This window comes from Typopeltis vanoorti, chromosome 20 (assembly GCF_054136105.1).
Source record: "Typopeltis vanoorti isolate ZY-2024b chromosome 20, IOZ_Tvanoo_1.0, whole genome shotgun sequence".
NCBI classification, from domain to species: Eukaryota; Metazoa; Arthropoda; class Arachnida; order Uropygi; family Thelyphonidae; genus Typopeltis; species Typopeltis vanoorti.
The window spans coordinates 36,792,776-36,819,744 of record NC_143568.1 but is presented as its reverse complement, the minus strand read 5'-3'; the positions used below and the strand labels follow the sequence as shown (position 1 = coordinate 36,819,744).

Sequence of the window (26,969 nt, the reverse complement as noted above, 5' to 3'; positions counted from 1 at the left end):
TTGCACAGCGAAACATTTAATAGTTTTGTAGAGGTCCTCCCGCTTACTACCAGAATTCTCGCTACGCCGCGTGACATGATGTCTACAATATAATCTTCAGCATTGTAAGATGTATGCTGTACCACATCATTAGGACTGGTTCCCGTAGACTGAGAATTTTCGGAGTGGAGGATTCAAACGCCGATCTCTCGACCCCCCCATAATCCCATGGGTAGTCTATGAAATTCAAATTCGACGAATTCGGCTCATCTGGTAACATCCTGGAAGATATTGTATGGTAATTCGGCTTGATAAGGTAAAAACCTGGAAGTCGCTTTTCCAGTTCGCAAACCACTCTCGATTGATACCGGCAACGTAACACGATACATTATAGAGGAATTTTATATCGAGCGCACAAGCGCATCTGGAAAGACATTTACAATGGAATCAGCCACAATATATAGGTACTTTGTAGCATTGATGACAAATATCCAGGAACACATTCCCATGCTATAACTGCTTCTGTTGGATCATGACATCGGGGAGATTCCTTTTCTCGGTTATTTTTTCCAGTCTTAAATGGTACAATGACGTTTCTTAGATGTGAACTGTAAACGTAGTAGTCGATGATTAAGCGTTAGCATGAGTACCTTCACTGGGCACCTACCCCAGAGGCTCAATGAGAATGAGGATACATTGGATACTTCCAGTTTAAATGGGAATAGAACAAGAGGTTATCATTGGAAGTTAAGTAACGTTTCCAAGGGTGTGAGGTCTGGATTTTTTGCTACGAGGATGGTGAATGAGTGGAATAGGTTGCTCGAGGTGGTTGTAAGTTCTTTTCGTTGAATCAGTTTAAGGAGAGGTATGATACTGTAGATACTATGTTAATAATGGCTAGCTTCTTCCTTCCGTGGAGAAATTTTGGATGCATTGTGGGAGGTATGATAGGTATATTGTAAACAATGTTTGTGGGTCTCCCGAGATAAGTTTTTGGACTCTATGGAGATACCCGTTAATAATAACAACAACAATAATAAACTATTAAAATATTTGCAAGAAATCTCGCTTACAAATCTGAAATTTTTGTTCAAAATAAAAAAAAAATCAAGAAATAGACAATAAAAATAGAAAACTTGGGTAGAGAACACTTCGGTTAATCATAATACACTCTCCTCGTGGTCTTAGTGCAATGCTAAGAACAAAATGAAAAGCAACACTTATACAGGGCAACACATCGCGATTAATTTTGTCACATTCAAAATTTGATGTACTAACCTGTAATTTTTTCCATCTAAGATAACTTAGATGGAAAAAACAGAAATATTTGAGAAACGGCAATAAAAATAGTGTTAAATTTTTGTAATATTAATTATTGAAGTAGTTATGAACGATAGAATACCGATCAGTGAACAGTGCAGTTGATTAAACGCCATCTGACGGCTTAGTATTTCGAATGGCTAAAGTTGTGCCTTATTATTCAGTGAATTTTGTTTCATATATTTATCATATTTGAAATATTTTCTAGCAAAACAGGTGCACATTTTAATTTTAATTTCTCTTGATGGAACGGAATCTTACACTTTGTGCACTTATTTATGTCTGAAATGTGATTGGCGAAACTATCAACTGTCATTCAAATATCGTCTGCTTATTCAAACAAGTTACGTATCCTCGATTTTTCCATTTTGAGGAAAATTCTTGTTTTTGTATGGAGTTATATTTATGTATGTTTCTCATTCTAGACTTATAATTTAGACACAGCTTGGTAAAAACATGAAATTTCTTATGAGCGGAGTAGGTCTTGTGCTGTATATGGTGGAAAAAGTTGCTTTCTTCAGCGTTGAAATAACTGTAATTTGGTTGTTAGCGAAGCCTTTTCGATAACATTCGTCTCGAAATTTCCTCTCGAAACATTCATCTACGGATTTCTCTAAGGTAGGAATTTTATTTTGTGTGTATGTGTGTATGTGTGTGTGTGTGTGTGTGTGTGTGTGTGTGTGTGTGTGTGTGTGTGATGGGGGGGTTGAGTTACTCGAGCAATGCTTTTTATTAGCAGTACTTCCGATGTGATGCATAGAAAAAACATTAAAATTATTTCCTTTAATTAAAATTAGAAAGGGGATTTTATAAGAACCCTTTCAAATTATTATGCATTCCCGAACTCCATAATAGCTCTAATTAAGCCATCACTACGATAGTTTCATTGATATTTTTAATATTTGCTCATTTGCTCGAAGGTGAAAAAATTGAAAAGCATTTCGACAAGTATTTCTAGACTATTTGAACGTGGATAGTGAGTACTTTTCCACCATACGCACTCTCCTTGTGTGGTGATTTGTAATCCAGAGTTTCATCACGACGTGGATCGGATTTCTGTTGTGTTTGTTTGATTTGCATTAAGGAAAAATAAAACAGATCGTACGATGATTCGGTGTCATTTTATCAATATGGAATGTACTGTATTTTGTACCTGTGTATATCGTATATTGACACATTATTATTATTATTATTATTATTATTATTATTATTATTATTATTATTATTATTATTATTATTATTATTATTATTATTAAGGATTTGAGAATAAGGCAATACAGGCCGTAATTCCTACTGAGAGTTATACGCGTATCCTTTGAGGATACTTTGCTCGCTGGTAGTACCCTGTAAGCTTCAAGAGAAGATCTCTTTTGCTATTTCAATTTCAATGACAATAATAATAATAAATGTGGTGTCCATGATCTTTCATGCAGATTGCTGAACGTTCTTCGGGATTTCATGTAATCCATATATCATCTGCGATTACAATCCTTGAAAAGAGACATGCCTCAGAACCCTTTTTCATTTTTTTTCAAGTTTAAATTATGCAATTAAATTTTAAGTCTTTTTTTATTATTATTGAGCTAGTGCTACCAATTTAGAACATTTGATTGAATAAATTCATCCCGAAATATGTACACAATTTTTGACATGTGAAATACCCTTCCTTATTTGATCAGTATGACTCCCATCCTTTTTAAATGTTACTCCCTTTTGTGTACTGCTCACTTATCGTTTTTCAATGTACGCAGAGTCCACGCGGTTAGCCTAGTGGCTATGCGCTTCGCAACCATATGCCTGGGGAAGGAGTGTCCTGGGTTCGATTCCAGTCGCCCACGTGAGGAGCTTAAGGATCTTTCTCAACCATAGCCAAGTTAGCCGGTCTTGGGCGTGGATGGCAGGTTTTTCCCCCCAGTTTATCTGGGGCTTTTCATCCCGCAAGCAGGCAAACCGGCTCCCTGAACACATGGATCTACAGCCATAAATACTTAATCCCCCATGAGGGGGATCAACTCGCCCCAATAAGGACGGGGGAGGAAAGGGAGGAAACTCCATATGAATAAATAAAAATAAATGTACATAGAGAGAGAGAGAGAGAAGAGAGAGGCAAGCCGTAGTCTGTTTTACTCGTTTACTTGAACAATTGTACTAAGGATGACAAATCAGAGAAGAGCAGCGAAAATGGTATTTCGTATAAGAGAACAAAAGAACAGCAAAGTGTCGCAAGAACTTTGAATCCACAAGAACGGAGTCATCAATGAAAATAAGTCAAACATTACATTAAGGTTGCACTGAGAAAGCAGATGTTTCGTAAAAGTGGGAATGGCTCTGGATTCTTCTAGTGTGGCAAGCACTCATTATTTCGCATCGTCTGGCATCACTTGCAGCGTCATTTAATCTGTGGCTCAATCACATACATCGAAGGTACTACGTCATTCAAAGCGAAAGAAAAAAAAAACATTCTACCACCCCGTTACTTATTTCCTAACAAAAAACTTTAAACCTACAGTACGATCATGACAAATGGAAATAAAATTCACAAACGTTAATATCTCCATAACAGTAAAAGAATATCACCACGATAATAATAATAATATTAGGGTTACCAAGTAATTTTATAAACTTGGTTATTTTACTCCAATCCCAAGTACGCAAACAGTTAAGTTTGCGCCTGAACGTAGTTCAAATCTAAAGGTGGTGCAACACCAGAGCAACTCATTGTAAAGGTGGGTAAAGAACTGATCACTATTCTTAGTATTTTCCATAATGTAAAGCACATCTCACTAAGAGATGTATAACTGCAATACATTATGGGTGGGGTCACTACCCAGACCGGTTTCAACCTTTTTTTGAGGTCTCCACCTCAAAAAAGTGAGTAGTGAGTAGCTACACCCTAAATACCAAGGTTTTAGTAATACAGAGCCTTATCAACTTTACTTATACAAGTGTTTTTATTTGTATAAGTTTATTTGCTACAAGGTGTTTTTATTTTGAATAAGAATCTCTGGAGGAGATATAGATGTAAATAAGTTTTTTTTTTTACCTTGGGAATAATGTACTTGGTACATTATTAAATTAATAATGACTTGGTAACCCTAATATACATTATTCCCAAGGTAAAAAAACTTATTTACATCTATATCTCCTCCAGAGATTCTTATTCAAAATAAAAACACCTTGTAGCAACTTGTATAAGTAAAGTTGATAAGGCTCTGTATTACTAAAACCTTGGTATTTAGGGTCTAGCTACTCACTGATGAGACTCCAATGAGGGTGGAAACCGGTGAGATTGCTAATATGAGTTCGTTCTCTTAAGGTTTTTGCCTTTAGGGAGCAATTTGAGTCTCCGGGGAAAGTGTTTTCCGGCACGACCCGGTGAGGGGCTTTGTCCGTGAATGCTTTTCTTCCGAATTTGAGTGGTTCTGCTCGGTGGTGGTGGTGGGCGGAAGGCCATCACTGAGTGGAGCCAACGCTGAGATGGACAGTCTTTCGCCCACAATTGATGGCCTAGGGATCGTCCGAATTTTTAGAGACGGCTTTACTTATTCATAAGGGTGGAAACCGGTGCGGGGAATCTGGCTTTGAGAGGCTCCGCTTGGAGGTAGGTTTTTGCCTGTATCTGAGTGGGGCCACCGCTGAGATTATGGCTCTGCTTGGTGGTGGTGGGGTGAGCCTGCCACTGGGTAGAGCCAATGCTGAGAAGTTCTTCTCGGTGATAGGGTGAGCCTATCACTGAGTGGAACAACGCTGAGTTGGGCCAACTTTCGGGATCGTCTTATTTTTAGAGCCCGCTTCACCTATACATAAGGTTGAAGCCGGTCTGGGTAGTGACCCCACCCATAATGTATTGCAGTATACATCTCTTAGTGGATGTGCTTTACATTATGGAAAATACTAAGAATAGTGATCAGAGCTTTACTCACCTTTACAATGAGTTGCCCTGGTGTTGCATCACCTTCAGACTTGAACTACGTTCAGGCGCAAACTTAACTGTTTGCTTACTTGAGATTAGGAGTAAAATAACCAAGTTTATAAAATTACTTGGTAACCCTAATATACATTATTCCCAAGGTAAAGAAAACGTATTTACAAATAATAATAATAATTTTTTTTTCACATTTAAACAGTTTCTTGCAGCGTTTTCATGTAAACGTGGTTTAACTTATCGGTTGTTTATATTCTGCAAATTTTTAAAGAAAAATTAGTGATGTGAAAGGATTTGTTGCAGTTGAAAAAACTGCTTCAGATACCTGAAATGTTTGAAAGAAAAAAAATCAGATGGTCCCGGGGAATATCAAGAGCATGGATTTTATTTATTTTATTTATTTACTGTGAAGAAGTTGTGCATCAGCATTTCGTTTTTGCAGGCTAAAAACTGTCAACTACTTAGGTTCCTTTTAGCCGTTTAAAGAATTCTTAGAAAACTCCAAGAAAAGTGTCAAATACGCGACTTTTTTGCTTCACTCCGATGAAGTGGTCTAAACTGTTCAGCTGTTTAGACTACCGATAGTCTGTATCCCCTCCCACCCAGATCTCTACCCCAAATGACCGCTTTTGTTTCCTACGCGAAATTATAGCTCAAAGAATTGGGATTTCAGGATATTTCGAAGATCCTAATCGAATTACAGGCGGTGCTAAACACAATCCGAAAGAAAACAATTAGGGGCGGATTCCCAGCAGCAGCAGAGGAATGCTCTTCGTCTAGATTCTCGAGAGTTAATCCTCTACTTTGTTCTTCAGACGGTTCGGGATCTTCTGCATACTTTGTAGAAGTATGCAGAAGATCCCGATGCTTTGTAGCAGTACCTTGTAGGACTGCCAAAAATGACCATTTTATGTAATGTGCACAGCGATGGAAACCAAACAAGCTCTGTAATATGAAGTCAAAGAAATGAATAATTCATGGAAATTTCAGGCTGATACTTGAAATGTGGTTTTTGGGAACTTTAACATTTCATTCTGTAGCACTGACATTTGCATGGGGACATTCAAAATTGCATGGGGACTGTTCCTTTGCAATATCGTACGTCCAATGTGATCTGCCCGAATGCTGAAAAAACCCAAATCGGATGTTTCCTTAACATGAGGCAATAATCAATCACATTACAATATTTTGATGTTGCCTTCCAGAGGTTCAAAACGACATTGTTTTGATCTTACGTTTCCATCCCCCCTTTTTTTTTATTCGTAGGATTTTTATGATAACTTCCGATCTATTAGGATACTGAACGATAGGACACAATTAATTTAATAAATACACAACTATTTCATGTAAGTCGTTTGTGTCGTTGCAGGTCAAAGCAAGGAATAGCGATGATCGCAGTAGCTATCCTGTGTCTGGCGATCATTACAGCTCTTGTGGTGGCCATCTTGATCATAACTAACACAGGTAAGCCATTTCAACAAGAGGCACAAGTACCTCGATTAGTGAGTAGTCGACCTGGAATGAGTTTCATGTTGTATTCATACAATAAAGATGAAAGCGAAATTGATCCACAGCGGGTGGTGTTGACTGAATAGCCAATGCTGTTAAGCAGACAACGAACAAATGCACTTAACTCCAACAGACGCTTACATGATGTGAAGAGAGAGACCCTATCAACCTCTTACAACACAAACTTTGAACCCAAGCGGAAGCGGCAGACACTTTTACGCTTGGGTTCTAAGAATTCAAGCGGAAATCCTTTCTTCTCAATGAAAGCCAAAATAATCTATATCTATATCCTGTAACCTATATGCTCGATTGCCATTCAACTAGCTCGAGATCTCGTCATTGCCCCAATCCAATGGAAATAGCTTGCGATTTCCACTGCAGTATATTTCTATTCATAAGGAAGTGGCAGGTTTTTCTTTTTCTCCCGGACACTAGGGTTTTTCTTCACGCACAAGAGACACACTAGTCAGAAGAGCACATGGTTATAAATCCAGATTACATATACTACCCTTGACTCATAGGCTTCTTTCGGTTGCTTTGGCCATAATTAATAAGAAAAAAAAAGAAATTCGGTTTTATACTTTCGCAAAACAAACTACTACCTTTCAAATACACAGAGATAACGTACAGACCTCATAACCTTTATTTCTTTTCCTGTGATTCCATTCAAACCCGATTACACCTTAATTAATACATTTTGAAGAATTTTTATAGAAAGGTGACATCATTGCAATTGAGAATTTTTTCAGTTGCAGCGATGTCACTTTTCTGTATTTCCAAATACTTATTCTAACTCGCCTATCAGTGAGTGTTTCTTGATGTTACTTAGCATGTTTCTCGAATGAAAAAAAAAAAAAAAATGGGTGAAGTAAGGAGTTCTTATTAATTAAAGTATTTTATTCATAAATCGTAAATCATGGTTAGAACAATATAATAATTTAGATTAATATATATTATTATTATTATTATGGCACTCCTCCATGAAGCCCTTCCCATCCTAGGAGATTGAGGGGATCTCTACACCACTTACACACTGCATAATGCATCATCGGTACCACATCATCTACCGTCTACTAGCACGCCATCTACCTCCTACTAATAGTGTGTGTTCTCTGGCCGATTTGAAGGTATGCGGGAAGAAAATTCAGAATTTCCGGAAGAGAAAAACACTACTAGCCTCCGTAAAAATTCCTTTCGTATTGAGAATGGAACTCCGGTCTTTTCTAATCCAATCCAAGGGTTCATCCTGTCGTTTTTCACAACTGCGCTACGGAGGAGCCTTTATGTAATTTTTTTTAATTGAAAATAAACCAGTAATTGAAATATAAAAAAGTTTCGTATACATAATCTATGTTTACAAAGCTCTTTGGTTTCGCATACATAGATTAATTTTAAAAAAAATTAACCCTTTTAAAGTATTTTAAATTAATAGGGAAAAATGGTGCTAATTTCGTGATATTCACAAAGGAAAGGGTGTCGAAAAAAAGTTCATGAACATTGCATTAAGAGCGTATTCAGAGCAAGACCATGTGATAGTATTATTTAATACGTCAAATTACTGAGGGTAGTCAAGCGTTTCGTAAATTTTTTTATTATTATATGTATAAAGCTTAAGTTGTTTTTGTAAAATGACAGCGGACGAGCGGGTAGCCTCAGAATAATAATAAAAAATGAAACTTACTACCTTTATTATTTCTTTATATATGAAGTTCAAAGACATTTCATCGCCATTCACAAACTGTTTTTCGAGGAGTTTTCTGATATTCCTTCTACACGAATGGAATGTACGGAGATCATTTCAAAAGTTCTGTATACTGGACTCCTCTTAAATCAAACATTTATTAAACAAATTCCATTTATAAGCCTTCATTATAATCTCCATTCTGCCTCATCGCTGTTGTTAAACGTCTGGGTAAGTCGTATTTCCTATCAGCAAAATTTTTTTTATTGATTTGTTTAATAAGTTGAATCACTTTGGCAACATCGTCGTCTATGGTTGTTAAGCGTTTAGTATAGGGAAGAGATCGAATTCTGACAGATTCATATAAAGAGTGGCCGCGGATGAGGAGGCATTTTCCATCCATCATCCCAGTAGCCACGCATGCTAAACGAGGAAAACTTTTGAAAATACCATCATAGTTTCATAATATTAATTCAAGATGTTACTACGATATCCTTTGTTATTCGTATTCACTATAAAAATACAGAACATACATACTCAATTTCCAGTATTTATAAATTACATATTCTTTAATTCACACTGTAACATTTTATTTTATTTGCACATCACTAGCGTTCGAGTTTACCTATGCGACTGTTGTCAACTCATTAGACGATATTTGTCCTTGCAGACATCGTTTAGTTTTTTTTTAGCAACGTAATTTACTTAACTGATTTGTTCACCTACGTTTTTTAATATAAATCTCACGCACGAGAGGCTGCAGAACTTATAGCACGCTGCTTCAGTGTATGAGCAAAATGTACTTGTTTTTGTACTCGTTTACTTGTTTCAAGTACTTGCTCAACCCTTTATCTTTTTACGCTGTTTGTTTAATCCCTTAATTTTTAAGCACTCGTTTGTTAAATCGTTTACTTGTTTAAGCTTTGATAAAGGCATCATAAACAAAATTCTCTCTATCTGTCTCTCGCTCTCTCTTTTTCTACAGTTACTGCTGATATTTAACTCTAGATATAAAAGTAAAAAGTGAAATAAGAACTGCGATCAATGTTACATTCACCGCGTAGGCAGCGCCATCTCTTATACCGCTTCAGGCATTATAAAATAAATGTGTAAAAGTCTCTTAGACCTGAACTATAACTGGAAAGCGCGTACGAGTGTTTTCAGGTGTATTTTAACAAGCAATGTTTTTATCATGATTTTTTCCCGTCTACTCTTCTAGTAAGTTTCTGAAATGTTTTTCAAAGAACTGAAGCTGTTCAGTATCTAATTAGGTTTAGTAATGTTATTTATTCAAAGACATTTGATGAGTATTCATATAATTTTATACCACCAAATATCGAAGCACGCATTCTAGAGGAAAAAGAAACTTCTAGATATACATAGAACGCTACTGGCGCATGTTCTGTCTCATTTCTTTCAATTCCCTTCAGCACGTGATCAGTTTTTGTCTTTCGCTAGCACGTAAAAGAATTTGCTTTAAGCATTTTCCTGGTAAGATAGGAATTTTTCCTCAGGCATGTTAATGGGTTTTACAAGATACATTTTAGTTGAATTACACTTTTCCTCTTTGTCTGCATTCAGACTATAAGATACAGATTTTCACTTTTTTGTCCTAAATATGGATCTTAGTCCACACTGAAGCATTCTGCTATATATATACATATATTTTTTTTTCTTCTATTTTTCTAGTTAAAGGGAAATGTCAACACTGACTGGGCTACTTGGTTTTATATATTTAACATATTCTGTCACATTTTAATTTCAAATTTTATTAATTTTTAACTAAATTTTTATTGAAATGTCAAAATGCATATATTATATAAATGATTATTTAAATTCTCTCGCTTAAAAGTTTTCCGAATATATATTTCAACAAGTGGAAGTGTTTGATATTAGTTTTGACCTTAACTTGCCCTTTCTTCACTACTCAATTCTCATGCTATAATTACACATCGTGTCTTCCTTTTTTCTTTTATCACGTTTTCCTCCATCCCATAATACTGACTTGTTTAGCGTGGCGTACTCAAATGTCAACCTAATTTGCATTCAACCTGTTCACTACAATAATAATGCACAGTTTTCTACTAAAAAAAAAAAAAACTGATCAACCTAATTTACGTGTTCTGTTGATTTGATTTCGTTATATTTTTATTTGCTATTTTATCATTGTGTTGATTTATTTTATTGCTTTTCGAATAACCTGTTTCAAATAACCAATTAAGTGAGTGTTTGCAGTACAGGTAACTCTCGTTATACGCGATTTCTTTATCCGCGTTTTCGCACATAAGGGTTTAAGAGTTTTCGATATACGCTGCGATTCTCGAGAACGCAAACCCCGTTTTATGACGAGAGTTACCTGTATATTAAACTTCGCAAGGAAATTTTAGAGATAAAAGTTGCCTAAAAAGATTAAGAGATAAAAGAGACTAAGCTGTATGAACAAAATAGGTCAGACTTCAGAAGAGAAATACTGCATCTGTAATAGAAACATCTCGAAGAGACACAGAGGGCGAGCAATGATAATTACTCAATATACAATGCTTCTGTCCTCATAGCTTAACTCATTAGTGAAAAGGGACCAATGGTTAATTTAAGAAAGTTTGCTTAGAGATATCAGTGAGATGCACCTCTGTGGAGCAGTCGGAGAGGGTTCCAACTATCGTGTAGGACTCAGTGATAAGGGGTTTTCAACTGAGAACGAGTTAACCGGTTTCTTACAGAGGTGAAAGAATATTTTCCTCCCTGAAACTATTTTTTTTTTCTGCCGCAAAATAGGCAAACCGGCCAGAAGACATAGCAGTTTTTAGACACAATACGCTGGCCTCCCCAACTTTGGCTGCAATTCCAAAAGACAGCAAAAACAACAACAAACAGCACATGCGTATACTACGAGAACTGCGGCCTTTATGGTAAATAACAGCATCTGTTTGAGAATTAAATAAAAAAATCATCCATTTTCTCTCCACTCCTATACTCTTAACTCGATTTCTTTGTTTGTGTGATTTGATTTAGGACATCTAAATAGTTTTCTTGTTATGAATCTTTTGTGTATTCCATTCTCGAACTGAATTCGTATTTGAATAATGGAAAGTAACGTGGAAGGAGTCTAAAATACCTTTCAGTCAGACCTATTCTCATTTCTTAGTACGTGAAATTTAGTAGGGGTAATATTAATGAGCAAAAGCAGTTTTCATTTAATAAAATTAACTTGTTTCACTGTTTTTATGTTTCAGGGAAGGAGCCTGAAGAGGTGTGTTTTTCCAAATCATGCATCAGGTCAGGTTAGTCACTTTATTCCGGTATAATGATCCATGCTAAAGCATTAATTAAACGATGATTACAGCGTCTTTAAATGTCTGATTTTATGATCGTCTTAATGAAATGGTAAACTTGTCTGCTATGTCCTCTTAGTTTATTAGTATTTTATTTAAAAACATAATGTGCTAAAAAAAGTAAGGTTTGTACTTTTAATTTAAATGTTTAAATAAAGTTGAAGCTTAAAAGCTAAAAGCTGTTTTCTAAAACATAAAGTTTTAAAATGATTTGGCGACTTCATGCATAGTCTCTTCGGAACTTCCATAACGCGAAAGAAAAACGTCCTGATTGTAGTCATTAACTATAGGAACTTTTATCAGCCTCGCGAATTGTCGACCGTATGCTCAGGTAAACAGTTTTTTTTTAAATTAAGAAAAAAATCAAACTTGGGTTTGAGTAAAAAAAAACCCAGAAGGACTTCGCATCCCAGATGGAATTCAAACTCCAGAATTTCCACTAATCACAGTCGTTCTTTAAAATTCAAAGCCCAGTCTTAGGCAACAAGCGGAATCATATTCCAATAAATGATAATACGACCAGTCATTGTTTTCACGGGCAGTGTTATCAACCCGTCTAGCTATAAGATTAGAGAATAAATTACTCTTTCTTCTTTCACAAGACCTAGTTCAGTTGCAAATTATGGTAGAGTGTATTTGGAGAGCACACTCGACTCGTATCTGACCGTCGTAATACACAATGCCTAACTTTATACCCTTCCTCCTTTCTCTCTCGGTCCTCATTCGAAACGACAATCAACTCATTTTCAAAAGGTCTTAGTTATTGCTTCGTTATACTTATTTCATACATTCTTTATCTTACTTTTCATTTTATGCTTAAGAAAAATCCAAAAACAGATTTTTCTTGAACTTTTAAGGTTTTTTTTTAGTTCAAGTATCTCAAATATTTTTTATGTACTGTATTTGAAAATAGTCCAAGATATGAAGATGGGAGTTTTTTGTTGCTGAGGGTTTTTTAAACCTATAACCTTTTATCCTATCGTTTTCTGTAGCTTCGAAAATTTAATACGAAATGACTTTTGAACTTCCACATATGAATTTCCATATTTGAACTCATCCAAGTCCGTGTTCCATTGTGAACGAAATGAATGTACGTGTATTAGCAAAGCCGAATCCCAGAAATTCAAGTTAAAAACAAAAAGAAACACCAAAATGGTGAGAAGGCTTTCACTTGTGAAAAGACGGATTGACGGCTGAAGGTTGCAGAAAATGATCTCCCCACCTCCTCCCCCCCCTGATAGTCATATAATGATCTAAGTTGGAGATTCCCAAATACAAACTGTTAAAGACGTTTTCAAGGACAGTGAGTGTTTCGACCTCTATAATTTGTATGAAAAAAAAAAAAGTAATTATTTTAGTTTTACATTTTTGCAATCTCTTAAATGCATCGCATTTAAGAGATTCTTGCCATGTGCATTATAAACATGAGCTGTTTCCCGAAGTAATAATAATGACAATAATAATAATAATAATAATATAAAAGCATTCGTTTGCACAGTTTCTGAATTAACATTTACGAAAGTGAACTTCATAGGTAGGAGGGGTGGGGGGAGTCTCGATCGCATGTAATTGAATAACATTTTCGAAATTCGTTACAAACATCAAGTACAAATTTGTTTTCATATTTCATGTTTTTTTAATAAAAAAAAGTTATAAAAGTTATTTTTCTTATGAATTGAATGTTAAATTTACAATGTGATTTAAATATTCTTAATAATTCAGCATTAATTAATAAAACGAAATAATCTATTACTTATCTGATGTTTTATTATTTTTTTTATTATTCTTCACTACTAAAATTCTGGCTTCTCGCTATATCACACTATGAAGAAAACTAGTTTCGTACCCCTGATACTATTATTAGTTACAGAGGAACTCAAATCCCATAAACGCATCATCAACATAGTTCTTTCATTTTATTTATTGTTTTTCAGCTAAGTTATACGGCAACAGGTGAGCCATTTGTCTCTTAACTGAACGCAATTAATTATCTGCGTCAGTAAAATTCTCAATATGGAATATATTGTAGTGACATCTACTGAGAATATGTAGAAATAAAAGTATGTTAATATACACCCAAGCACGAAAGGTCAGGGCTATTTAGATTTAAGACAAGACATTTAAGGCCATAAGAAACAGACATATGCATTATGTCTGTTAATCGCCAGCCCGTTTCTGTTTTACCGGAAGAAAATACGGGTTTCCGAGAAGGAAAAATGACATTTTAATAGCTTTATTAAAAACAGTAATTACCTTTGTTACCATATAACAGTAGTATGACACGTGATGTCTTCGTGTCTATGGAAATTTGATAATCAATTCATGTAAGATATTTTTCAAATATTGTACACGCGTATGTTGAAAAACATTTTAAGATTATATGATGCTATGAAGTCAGTAAGATCTTTGTGCTTGAGTGCTCGCTGATACGTACAAGGAAAATACCAGAAAATAGTGGAAATGGAAACTTTTCTTTCTGTATTAATGATTAGCGTGTCCTTGTTTGTTGGTTTTCCTCAATATTACTCATATTATGACTCATAGAAATCACGTGTACGAATACACCAATACTCTCATCATACGAATATTAAATCTACTGTCTTCTCAATGCACAACATTAATATTTGGAAAAAAGTTACGAATAAACAGAAGCTAGTTATAAACTATAAATGATTGAAAAAATTGAAACAATTCGGTCTGTGTTCTGTCTTGAAAAACTTACATTAAAATTGAAATCCGAGAAAGGAAAAAGAGAAAATATAATCTGTGATAAAAATGAATCGTGCACATGAAATTTCAGGCATTTCACGAAGAGAATTAAACAAATAGATGTTTACATTATCATTGTTATTATTATTACGTGACACCTACAAGGAGTCCAAGACTACAACACAAATCACCATCTCCACTACTTAATCCACCAGCTACATATAACGCTATCTACCGCTCATCACCGTCACCACTACTAGTACTTTTGTCTGTAATTCTCATGGCCGATTTGCCGGTGTGGGTGTGTGTGGGATGAACAAGCCGAGTTTCAGGGTGGAAAAAACCGTTCTGCCTCCGTATATATCCGATTGTTGTGTGTGTGTGTGGGGGGGGGGGACAGAATAACATTTATTATAACATATTAATTTCTTCGAACTAGAATGCATACTTAAGATTTGGTACAAATCATAGATTTAATTTAATCGTAGAGTTACATAAAAATGTAAACATCGAGTAGCCAAAACTGCAGTTATAGTTATAAGCTTCTCATCCATTTTCGAAGCATAATTGCCCAGAACTGTTCTTTGATCTGTGAGAAACGTAATTTCAAACACCAGAAGAATACCAACACCACCTTTAACATTTGAATCGAAGTGATTAAGCCACATAGATGTTGTCTTATAAATCCAAAGTTGTGGGAATCAAAATGCAAACTCAATAACTATTGAAACATAAACCCTGAAAATCATAAATTTAGAAGGTATTTTGGTGTCATGCATTTAGATAAATTATTCTATTACATGGAGGAGGAGAAAGATGTATGTTTTAATTGCTTGTCGACAAGAATTTAAATTCTCCAATTGAGAAAGATTCTTCTCACTCCTTAGTAGTATTCGTTCGGATATCAACAGTCTTCTACTTTTCAGAGTTATCGAGAAATCAAATTCCAAGTACAGATTCTTTACCAAAAAAGAAAAAAACAGACTCATAAGTGAATGGAACTATTCCATCAGAAGAATTTCAATAGTTATTGAGCTTGCCTTTTGATTCCCACAACTTTAGATTTATAAGACAACATTTATGTGGCTGTTAACCACCTCGATTCATATGGTAAAGGCGGTGTTGGTATTCTATCTCTTTCTAATTTTTGGGATGCGTCATTAAGAATTTCTGATTTGCATCTTTTTACTGAAACATATATTTGAAAACAAGTATTAAGCTTTAGAGATGGAGGAAGATGATAATCTCACACATTCTGCATCCTCGTGACTCAACACTTTCATCCCCCGACACAGTTCGAAATAGTTTTCCATTCATTTTCACCGTGTCAGAGATCTGATGATTCATTCATAATAACTTCTGCTGTTTCAATTGATTAATAGTCCACAAACACTCTATAACATATGGATTTTACAATTCTATGATTTATCGTTTTTCTGAGCTACGAAATAGTATTATGCTAGTTAAAAAAAAAAAAAAAAAAAAAGATGTTGATTTCCTGATTTTTCCACGCTTTCTTATTAGCGGCTATACTACTGGACTCTATGGACATGAAAATTGACCCCTGTGAAGATTTCTTCAACTTCACTTGTGGTTCGTGGGAGGAGCAGAACAAAAAACTGGAACCGAATGCTATTACAAGTCATTTTGCCACCATCCAGAGTTCAGTTGATGTAGAACTCAAAGGTAATCCGACACTTGTCTATGGTGTTTTTCGGCTTTGATTTCACCTGTAACATTTATTGAGTTCGTTTCTCTTCTCTCTCTCTCTCTCTCTCTCTCTCTGTGTGTGTGTGTGTGTGTGTGTGTGTGTGTGTGTGTGTGTGTGTGTGTGTGAGAGAGAGAGAGAGAGAGAGAGAGACTTTTAGTTCAGCAGTGAGTAGTCTAGCTGTATTTTTGATGTATTGCAGAAATCCTGGAATCGAAGCCCAGGGAACCTCATATGCCAAGGGCAGCAGAACTCGTTATGGATGCTTATGATGCCTGCATCAACACCAGTAAGTCAAATCATTCTCAATCTCTTACTTAAAATTATCAGTTGCTGTACGTTAAACAGTGTTTTTTTTTTAGCTTAGGATTGGTCGTACTAAATTAGCGCAACTTAGAAGATCCTGCAATATCGTTTGTCAAAATTATTGTTGTCCATTGTAATCACACATCTATTCAAAATAAAAATAAAAAGTTGATATTATTCAATGTAGACTAATCACAAGCAGAACCTCTGTAGCTCAGTCGGTATAGACGAAGCCCTTCGGTCGGAAACACCTGAGCTCCATTCCCGTCTATGACGTGAGGAATCTTTATCTTTTTCGACTAAAAGTGAGTTAGCTGATCTCAAATGGAGGTAGGGGTTTTTTCACCCGGAAACTCGGATTTTTTCGTCCCTCAGAACGGGCAAACTGGCTCGTGAACACACCGATCTGCAGTCAAAAATACATACTTAGAAATCCCTCATTGGAGGGCACAACCTCAGCCGGTCCTAAGGGGATGGATGAGGAAAATTGGAGGAGGGACATTCATGGGGGAACATTTATGGCAATATTCTGGTCTTCCCCGGAATGTTGCCATGAAGTTAGAAGCACAGAATTGTCTAGAACAGGGGGTCGGCAACGCAGTGCCCGCGGGTGCCTTGGCGCCCGCAGTGAATTTTTAGTGCGCCCTCAGAGAGGGCGCACTAAAAATTCATGTATCTCGCAGTATATTGTATGTATATAGATATGAATATCTATTGTATGTATCTCGCAGTATATCTGAGAGATACATTCATTACTAGTATGTGCTAAAATGCAAGAAAACATAAAGACAAAACACTGCAAATATAATACATGATGGTACAAATGAAGTGAATATTGAATCCAACATTATTTCATAGCCGAATATAGAAACTACAAGAGTTTCGTGCCGAATATATAGAAACTAAAAGTTTCGGCGGATGCAAGCATAAGTAGTGCCTTATGGGCAACTCGTAGTAAGGGTGGAGCAAGCTCCAGACCTGTTTCCTTAATATTTTCCATAAATGTAAAGCATATCTTGCAGAGGTCAGCAACCTTTTTAATATGAAGAGCGCAATATAAAATTGCGCTCTTCATATGAAAGCGGGAAGAAAAACTCTTCTAATAGTATTCTAATGTATTTGTTTATTATGCAATAATAGTGTGGCTATTTCTGAAAAAAGTAATATAGAAAGACATTTCAAAACCATTCATGCCAATTGTAATTTTAAGTTTAATTATTTAAATCAGGAGGAGTCGGCAACGAAGCGCCCGCGAGCGTCATGGCACCCGCAGTATTGCGCCCTTCATATTAAAAAGGTTGCCGACCACTGGTCTAAAATGTTATTATAGGCCGCTGCGTTGAGATTCTCTTCGTTACTGGAACCAAAGGGAACAGTCCTAATTATGAAAAACAGCTCCAGACCATGATGCCTTCTCCATCAAACTTCACAGTTGGTGCAACACATTCGGGCTGGTAGCGTTTTCCTGGCATCCGCCAAACCCAGACGCGTCCATCGAATTGCCAGATAATAAAGCGTGTTTTATCATATCACGCGTTTCCACTTTGAAACAACCTACTTTGGGAAATTTCTGCCCTGCTGCAGCTTCCCCAATCAACTGTAAGTGATATTATTGTGAAGTAGAAACGCATTGGAACAACAAAGGCACTATCGGAACTGGTGGGTCACATAAAATCACGGAGCGGGACCGTCGAGTGCTGAAGGGCGTGTCGCGAAAAAATTCCGAAATGGCTCTGCAAATAATGTCCGTACCGCAAAGGTTCGTTAGAAGTTGAAGAACACGGATTTCTTGGCCGCGCAGCCGCAAAAGCTAAACCACAGCATGTGTACAACGCTAATCGTCGGATGAAGTGGTGTAAAGCTGGCCGCCATTGAACTCTAGAGCAGTGGAAACGCGTGATATGATAAATCAAGCTTCACTGTCTGGCAATTCGACGGACGCGTCTGGGTTTGGCGGATGCCAGGAAAATGCTACCTGCCCAAATGTGTTGAACCAACTGTGAAGTTTGATGGAGAAGGCATCATGGTCTAGGGCAGTTTTTTCCATAGTTAGGACTATTCTCTCTAGCTCAGTAACAAAGAGAATCTCAAGAATCTCGTGATGTTGCATTATCATTATCATAGGATAATGCCACATCACGTCGAAAGTTACAGAAATCTTCAGTTCTGCCAGTTTTACTGTTAATGTTTGTTTATGAAGAGTGCAAAACCGTGTACTTTCTTTTATAGCGGCTATGTTGTGATATAGGAGGTCTCTAACAAAAAAATAACGAAACAAAATTCGTATAAAATTAACTACCTCGTCTGAAACATCGTGGTCACCTTCAAAGTAACTCCTCCCCCTCCCCCAGAACGAAACGCACCGGTTTCAACGTTCCTTCCATGCGGCATAACAGGACTGGAAGTCCTCTTCTGCTAGCTCGTGTCCCTTGCCACAGTTCTTTGAATATTTTTTACAGTCTCCAAATGGATACTTTTCCCTTTTTCCTGAGCTTGGGGAAAAGAAAAAAGTCACAGCGACTCTCTCCCACACTGGAATGCATTTATTTACTAAATACTCGCGAAATTACAGCGCAGAATAAGAAGCCGCATTGTAGTGATGCAAGATCCAGTTATTCTCAATCTCTGGAAGAACCCATAAGGTGCGTTTTTGCAATAGTTCAAGGATTTCTTTGTAATAAATTTGATTGGCAGTCGTTCCAGGAGGTTGTTGTTCATTCTTCTTGTAACAGCTGCCCTGCACATTGCTCGTCTTCCACGCTTTTTCTCTTCTCCAAGAACATCTTGTACCATTTAAGCAAACGCCTTCTTAATTTTATCGAACCTTTCGGTAGCACTGTCTTTAAGTTTTAACACAAAATTTAATCGCACATTATTCAAGATTTCACTTTTCCATTTTCGTGACAAACACACCAGACATACACTTACTAAAAACACAGTAACTTGACAGGTGTTTATCCCACCGACGAAAAGCTGGTACTGGCAGAAAGAACGGGAATCACAATAACATACCATGTAATTGTCGGTTCGACAGTGCTGTTAATTGTCGTGATAAAAAAAAATCTCATTACGTTTCTGCTAGACCTCGTATATACTCATTTCGACTACGAGAGTGTCTGGATGTTTTTGATCAGATAGTGTAGCAATGTAATTATATGTGCTCCAAGGTAGGATTAAAGTCGTGTTTATGCAGGATACTTACAACATTTCTCAAACTGTGCTTCTCGTAACACCGATGTTCGGTACGAGTTAATCGGTGTTCCTCAGGAAAATCATCATTTTAAATATTAATAAAATTTGAAACGTAAATCTTCCATCGCCTAGGTATTCGCTGATGCTTCAAATTCTGGATTCGGCAGGCTCTGGGAGCAACATACCCTGTTCACTGATAATCGAGGTATTTACGCAGGTCTTCAGTTGAACGGACAGTTCATTTGCGCCTCTTTCCTAGGCTTCTCATTGTTTTCATTTTTGCGTTCAGTATTGAAGGGTTTTGCTGCAATTAAAATAATAGTTATAATATTGTATTACTGCAATACGCATAACCAAATTGGTTTCATTAGTTTCGTTAACCAAAATGGTCATTAATATTTTGTGAAATAAATCGAATGAACAAATATATAATCCATGGATTTTCTTATATGTATTTATAAGAAATAAAGAAATACAAAAAATGCGTGGATATCCCGGTTGTGAAACACTGGGCTAAGGACATGATATGTAAAATTTTGAGCCATTAAGTGACCTCAACTAAGAAATTAATATTTCAAATGCACCCTGCGCAGAAAGCTATCAGCGCTGGTATCCAGCGCAGTCTGTTTTCCAAATTTAGATTTGAAAAAAATAGAAATGTGAGCTTGCAGATAAGTCTCGCTCTGCATCCATATGTACGATTTATCACAGTAGTTTATCTCAAGCTTTTCTGGATGAGCTGAACTATACTGGTTTGATTTTTTGTAGCTCTTGTCACAGAGAAACCTATGTGAATGGCTTAACTTACCTTACAAGTGCAGTTATTTGAACACTGTGCACAACGACTCCTTTTCAGTTTTCTGTGTTAAGTGAACATCACAGAAAATTCCCATTACAATGTAGCCAGTAATAAAATATTCTGAAAACTTTATTTTAGAAGTACAGACTGGATTTAGAAAAGGACGGTCATGTATAGACCCGACCTTTTGCCTAAAATTACTAATAGAGAAAAGAAGAGAATATAATTTAGAAACACATATTACATTTATTGGTTTTGAAAAAGCATTTGATAAAGTTAAAAGAAACATTATTTAACATATTAAAAGAGATACAAATACCAAATAATATTCTAAAAGCTATCACAAGTATGTATGAAAATAATCAAATACAAATAAGATTAAATCACGAGCTATCATATACGAGAGAGATAAACCAAGGGGTCCGACAGGGATGTCCCCTCTTAGCAACTCTTTTTAATATTTACCTAAATGAAATACAGTAAAACCCCGTTTTTACGTTCCCGCAATTTACATTTTCCTGCCATATACGTCATTGGTCTCGTCGTAAGACCTATTCTTACGATATATTGTTTTCCCGCCATTAACAACTTCATGTGGACGTTATTTCCCGTGATTTGCGTTTTTTTCTCGGGTGGCAATACTGATTTTAGAATCGATTTCTGAGGAAATATGCGCATTTCTGTTCCCAGATGGCGTTGCTTTTGGCTGTAAGTTTCGTTTCCGCCATCACGGTGACTTGCACGCTTGAAGCAGTAATGTGGTGATGAGGCGATGCCGTGATTTTTCAATCACAGTACGAATTGATAGTGCAGAATTTCTGTTACGTAATTGAGCGAGTAAAAGTTGCTTTCAAGTTGCGGTGGTGGATTATCCATGTTAGTAACACGGAGAAAAAAAAAAAAGAAAATGTATTTCGGTAGAAGAAAAGATGGCAATTCTGCGACGTGTAGATTTGCATGCCGGAACACGTGTGCATTTAGCAAAAGATCTCGGACTCTCCGTGTCCACTTTGAACACGATAGTAGCAAACAGATCAAGCATTGAACTCAATGCAAAGCAATCTGGCGCTATGTCAAAAAAAAAAAAAAAAGCAAAAACAATCAAAAATTGAAGAATTTTTTAAATAGATAAATGTAAGTAATTGTAAATTCATTTATTTTCAGCTATTAAATTTTGTAATCGAGTATGTAGACTCACATACTAGCAGCAAGTCATCTTTTAGCTTTTTTTTTAAATGTTTTTTTTTTTTTATATTTCCTGCTATTTACACTTTTTTGCATCATTCCCCTGAAAAGTGTAAAAAAGGGGTTTTACTGTAATAGTAAAATGGAATAAAAATTTCCATCAAGGTATTAAACTTTCTCCTACTGTGAACTTAAACACTCCTTTTTGCCGGCGACCAAATAATAATTACAAATTCTGAAGATAACTTACAGAAAGCTATTCTAAATCTAAATGAGATAGCCGAAGATTAAAGTATGATAATATCAACAGAAAATTCGAAAACTATGGCCTTTAAAGGACAAGATCCAGAAAGAACTAAAATAGTATTAGATAACAAGATTTTAGAACAGGTGAATTCATTTAACTACCTAGGATGTATGATCACTTATGAAAATGAAAAAGATATAAACCTAAAAATAGCGAAATATTTAAAAATAACAGATGTAATTAATTCTATATTTAAATAGAATTAGTATACAATACATTAGCCCTACTAGTTCTTATTGTATGGAAGCGAAATCTGGACAATAAAAAAAAGACAAAAAAAGATTAATAACTGTTGAAATGAAGTTTATAAGAAAAACTGCAAAGTATACCCTATTTGATCACAAAAGAAACGAAAAATTATGAAAATAATTAAACCAGGAATCAGTAATAGAAAAAATTAAAAAATATAAACATAGATGGATGGAACACGTTCAAAGAATGAAAACAGAAAGATTACCAAAACAAGCCTTAAAGTACAAGCCATTAGGAAAAAGAAAATACCAGGATGTCCTCTTAAACGATTCAACGATGACTTCTAAGGCCGGAACAGGCCAATCTAGGTCTAAATCCTTGATAGGCATGATGATGATGATGACAATGTAGTCAGAGACGAATTAACTGACAGCTAACTAGAAAATGCCACAGAAATTTTAGTACTACGGTTTTTGCTATTGTTTAGGCCTGCCAAAGTAACCAAAGCTATAAGACAAATATATACTGCCTGGTCTGTTTTATAGGGGAAAAAATGAAGTTTCCGGGGAGGGAGAGAAAAGCACCACTTTTGTACCAACCCAGCTAATTCAAATTTGTTTCAAACACGTGACTCCCACTGTGTGGTAGCGCCACCAATTCAGGCACTCAATGCTGAGTTGATAGAATGCTGTCAAATGGAAGTCACTATTATTGGTGGATTATTGGGTTCCAGAGTTGAACTGTGTGTGTGTGTGTGTGTGTGTGTGTGTGTGTGTGTGTGTGTGTGTGTGTGTGTGTGTGTGTGTGAGAGAGAGAGAGAGAGAGAGAGAGAGAGAGAAATACGAATATTTTCTTATGTAATAAATATGCAAATATCAAATAACCACGAATAAACCGATATATCAGAATAATTTTTCTGTTTACTCTCCTCTAAACACTAATGATTCATTTCTCTTTCTTTGTAGCTTACAAAGTGGATCTGGAGCCTCTTCGAGAGTTCTTTAAGCTGTCTGGAGGTTGGCCCGTGCTAGAAGGCGAAAAGTGGACCGAAGAAAATTTTGACTGGTTTAATGCTTCTGCAAAACTCCTTAACTCTATTGGGACTGACTCATTGTTCGCGGTATTTGTACTTCCCGATTTCAAAAACCAGAGGAGGAATTTGATATGGGCAAGTATGCAAACGGTTGGAAATTTTTTTTAAATCATCTTAAAGCGAGATCTTCGAATTTATAAACGCTTTCCTTACGTTTGACGAAAGTGTTCGTTTTCACTAGCTTTCGAGTTATTCACTAAATTATTAATTACTAATTATTGAAATAAACTTATACCGAAAATCATTAGAAGGGTTTAAAAATTACCTTATTACTCAGAGAAAAAATAAACAACAACCAATTATATTATAAAGAATCACATATAAATTAAGGCTACGAGGCGAGCTCGTAAACAGAGTTCGTAGCCTAGCTTCAATAAAACATAGTCTATGCTTTACTGAAGCATAAAACTGGAATTTCCGGGCGGCAGAACCTCTGTATTAAAATAAACAAACAAACATTAATATCATTTAATATACCATTAATCTATTTTCCTGCAGTAGAAATGATACCAGATTTTCCTTTTATTTCATTTTAAAGTCATGTTTCAACATTGTCAAAGACGGACGACTTAGAAACAACCGTAAAATTTTCCTCATAATTAGCTACCAGCCAGTTATAACTTCCTTGACGGAAACTATAACATTCCTTCTCTTATGTGATTATCCGAAAACGGTGCGTTTCTTTATAGCAGTTTGTGTATACGGTAACATCGTTCACTAATGCCATCGTTCACCAGAGCCGTTTTTAAACGACGTTTTGCAAAACGAATGAGGACGATTAGATCTGTTTCGTCTACCTATATTCATCTTATGACTTTACTCTGACCGCAGAGTTTCAATGAAATCTAGTGTTTTGAATCGATGCCGGCTTTGGTGAGTCTTACGGTTGAATCGAACTCTTAGTAACAAAACGATTCGAACAATGCAATACATTTTACAAATAAAAAATAATAAATTACATGTGATACATAAGAGCCTCCCTAGCTCAGCCGATTTCGACAACACTCTTTGGTTGGAAGACCTGGGTTTGAATCAGGTTTAGGATGCGAGAAGCTTTTTTCATTTGAAGGTTCTATTTGAAGGTGAGTTACATATACCGGCCACTGAATTGGAAACATTTAATATCGTATTGGACTTCCTTCAGCCCGAATTACAGCGTTTTGGCATATATTCCATAAGTTGTTGGATTGTCTCTGCGTCTACAACATACCCGGCGTTCACCAAACAGTCCTTTAATTGGCTCAGATTTGATGGAAGAGGACTTTGCCCCTGGATCTGATTTGCTAACATGTTCCATACATTCTCAATGGGGAGTTCAGATCCGAGATTTGTGGTGACCAGGGAAGATGGTGAACTCGTTGTCATGCTTGCTGAACCACTGCTCAACAATTTTTGTGCAATAAATAGTAGCATAGTTGTCCATGAAAGAACCCACCTGCAGGATAAAAAGTCAGCATGGCAGATGGACCTGATCGCCAACAATGTTCAGATATTCCATGGGGGACACTGCACCTTCGAGCAATATCAGAGGACCCGTTCTGTACCAGACAGAACATGCCTCACACCATGACACCATCTACAGAACCTTCAGTTGAGTTTACAAGGCAAGTTGGATTTATTGCTTTATGGGGCTCCGGCCAAACTCTCTGCCTACCGTGGGTACAGAACAAAGTATACCATGACTTATCGGACCACATGACTTTATTCCAATCTTCCAGTGTCCAGTCACGGTGTTCATGTCACCACTGTACTAAAACTTTCCGGTTATGAGAAGAACTGGAAAGTTCACAGAAATCCGATTCCTCGCAGAAACTACTGGTTTCGTATAGTCATGCGACTGCCACTATCGATCCTCTCATACACTGTTGACAATACTGATCAGCAGCATCTTAAATAGTTGTCTGGAACACATGTTAATACACGTGAGCAAGTATTTTGCATATACGCTGCATAAGTGACGTTTACGTACATCTGCATAAAGTTTCTAATTCAGTGGCCGGTATGTGTCGCTGCTCTCATATTGAGGGGCAGGGTTTTTATTTCAGGATACCGGTTCTTCGTCCCGAATAACACGCAACCGACAGAACGAACACAAGCAATATACAGATATAGGATACTACGTTAATTAGGATTAACCATCCCATTCTGTCGGAATATAGTTTTGAAAGCCTGCATGGCGTGGTGCGAGTTTGTGCGTAAGCGTAAAACAGAAAAAAAATGTTTCTAAGTCAAGAATGGTTCTAGATTTTCAGGTTTTGTGAAAAACTGACATTTCTATGCAAAAATGCTATTGCAAAACACATGTTGAATGATCATTGTGAATAATTTCAATAATTGTTGACTTACTACTCTTCGTTTATATAAAAGAATTCATATACAGATATCTTGTGCATACTCAGGAAATTCGGCCAAAAATCATATTTTAGCCGAATTGAGCCCAACCTACAATACATCGTAAGTTTTCATTCCTGTTTTTATTTTTAATTTTAATTTGTTTTCAATGCTTCATCTACTGAAATGGTCAGCTTTTTAGTATACCCCGAATAATATTTTCCTTTCCAGGTGGATCAAATGAGTAAACCAGAGCCCGATTCAAGTTTGGCGAAACGTTCCATCAAAATACAACTGCTCAGTATCTTAAATAAATTGGGAAACAATAACACTCAACAGATCCTTCGTGATTTAGAGGAGATGGAAGCAATGGAAACTACTCTCATCGAGGTACGATATTCGTTTTTTTTTTTTTTTTTTTTTTGTTTGCAGTGGGAGGAAAAAAAATCTATTAAAAACATAAATTTGACACAACAGAACAAACAAAACGTATGCCTACATTAGAACTTTGTTTCTTTAAATCACTTAATATTGCACAACTCTTTTGGACTTATTCTAAAAAAGTTCAAAGTACTAATTTAAACAAACATGCAGATTTAAATTAAATTTAAATTATCAGTTGATATTTATCAAACTCCTCTCTATATAAAAAAGTTAGGAATGGTTTTTAAGACTGATTACGGGTGGTTATTTGCCACTTGTCGCTCTAAGAAATTTCGCTAACGAATTAAGAGCCTACAATAGAAGATTGGTCTGACTTTTAAATGTAGCTTAATAGTCCTAACACTGCTAAGCAGTGATAACCGATTGGACATATTTCTTTCATTACATTTTGGTAAAAAAGTTCCTGTCCTGCAATCGAAGGTTTGTACTTAAGCAATCACTTAAAGCAGGAAGGGAACTATATTATACCCCAACAGAATTTGGCTGTTTTTATGTCATCCTCACATGCGAGAGGTCACAAGACCTGTAACGCCACGTGGGAGTAATTAGTCAAGGAGAAAGAAGGAATCTGTTCCTTGAAGAGTTGGACAGTATAGTCATTGGGGAAAACTATAGGGAATTCCAAAGAGCAGAAATAAATGGCGTGAAAGAGGAGGATGAAAAGTTAGTACGATGAATTGTTATTGTCCGGAGGCAGCATACATTCAGGACAGGGAGATCCCTACAATCAGGTTCGGTCCCATGAACTATCTACCGGCTAGCCTGTATAACCACTTCACTGCTTTACCCACGAACGGAGAAATGCTGGATCCATAATTAATTTCGGTGGTTTGAGCATGCACACGATGGATGACACCCATACACACCTCATGTAAGAAGAGAAATGGGGACAAAATCGGAGACCCTACTCTGGATACAGAATAGGGTAGAGACTGTGCTACTCACTCTGGAGTAACA

The 26,969-nt window shown here is 36.2% G+C and overlaps 1 protein-coding gene across 3 annotated transcripts in view; it reads left to right on the top strand.

Annotated features, from left to right (window-relative positions):
- Positions 1-26,969, top strand: part of LOC150095372 (neprilysin-11-like) — an 84,833-nt gene that overhangs the window by 17,756 nt on the left and 40,108 nt on the right. For all 3 annotated transcript variants that reach the window (XM_090409831.1, XM_090409829.1, XM_090409830.1), the window contains exons 3-8: positions 6,594-6,688; positions 11,648-11,695; positions 15,980-16,141; positions 16,366-16,452; positions 23,110-23,312; positions 25,800-25,958. In XM_090409831.1, coding sequence (XP_090265957.1) covers positions 6,594-6,688; positions 11,648-11,695; positions 15,980-16,141; positions 16,366-16,452; positions 23,110-23,312; positions 25,800-25,958 — 754 coding nt within the window. The remainder of the gene's footprint in view (positions 1-6,593; positions 6,689-11,647; positions 11,696-15,979; positions 16,142-16,365; positions 16,453-23,109; positions 23,313-25,799; positions 25,959-26,969) is intronic.